The sequence below is a fragment of the Galeopterus variegatus genome, unplaced genomic scaffold, assembly GCF_000696425.1.
Source record: "Galeopterus variegatus unplaced genomic scaffold, G_variegatus-3.0.2 Scaffold2894, whole genome shotgun sequence".
NCBI classification, from domain to species: Eukaryota; Metazoa; Chordata; class Mammalia; order Dermoptera; family Cynocephalidae; genus Galeopterus; species Galeopterus variegatus.
In genome coordinates this window covers 254656-255533 of record NW_007729005.1, presented here as the reverse complement: position 1 = coordinate 255533, position 878 = coordinate 254656, and the positions used below count along the sequence as shown (strand labels likewise).

The window sequence follows — 878 nt, the reverse complement described above, 5'->3', positions numbered from 1 at the left end:
AACACTGCCTCCACCCCCCACCCGTGGTTTTACAACATTCTGTTGTAGATGGTTCAGCCCGGGCCTATGATTTTCTAGTAAGAACCACTCAGCGAGTAAGTGGTCCTAGTTCCCGGAGGAAGAGCTTCGGCGGACGCTTTCAGGCAGCTCCAGGGGCTGGCCGGGTCAAGGCCCTACCGGCTGGGCTGGTCACTGGGTCTGCAGCTAGGGTGACGCTCGCCCTGGGTGGGCAGGCTCAGGAACGAATCCCGATGCTAGCCCCCGCGGCCAGACCTTGGCCAGAACGCCCTCACGGCCTCCGAACCTATCTGGCCGCCTCCCCCTGCCAGGACCGCTGAGAAGCTCTGCGCAGGCGCCGCAGTCGTGCGACATCCGTCACTTACGGCGGAAGCGGTTTGTGCTGGGAGTTGGTGGCACGGTGCAGGGCTCTTAGGAACGAACGGCTTGGGCGCGGGTAATCAGCTCCCTTTAGCCCTTTCCCTACTTAATTCTAGGTGCTTGGGACTACCGCGGAGCTTCCGGACCTGATGCGGGCGCCCAGTCGTGGACTGTCCCACCCTGCTGCTCTACTGCTCGGGGTGATCCCGCGCCCAGGTGGGGGTGAGGGGCGGGGTCGAGGGCTGGGTTGGACAACGTCCTGGCGTCTTCGTATAGAAACCTCCCGGGTAACTCACGGCTGTTCTTGTTTTCCAAGACCGGTATCCAGGGATTGTGACTTGCAGGGTTCACCATGGAGCCAGAACAGATGCTGGAGGGACAGACGCAGGTACCAGCAGGCCCTGGATTCAGGGTGGCGGTGTGCAGGGAGGCAACGAGAAAGGATGGCTGATGTCTCTGTGATCCGTGTTTTTTTTTTTTTTTTTTTTTTTTTTTTTTTG

At 59.8% G+C, this 878-nt stretch overlaps 1 protein-coding gene across 2 annotated transcripts in view; it reads left to right on the top strand.

Annotated features, from left to right (window-relative positions):
- The first annotated feature begins 367 nt into the window (after positions 1-367).
- The window catches only part of DPY30 (dpy-30 homolog (C. elegans)), a 16327-nt gene continuing 15816 nt past the window's right edge, over positions 368-878 (top strand). Inside the window, exons 1-2 of one of the 2 annotated variants that reach the window (XM_008583357.1) lie at positions 368-454; positions 695-766. In XM_008583357.1, coding sequence (XP_008581579.1) covers positions 731-766 — 36 coding nt within the window. In that variant the 5' untranslated portion in view covers positions 368-454; positions 695-730. Of the gene's footprint in view, positions 595-694; positions 767-878 lie in introns of both variants that reach the window. The other variant, XM_008583358.1, reaches the window with a different exon arrangement.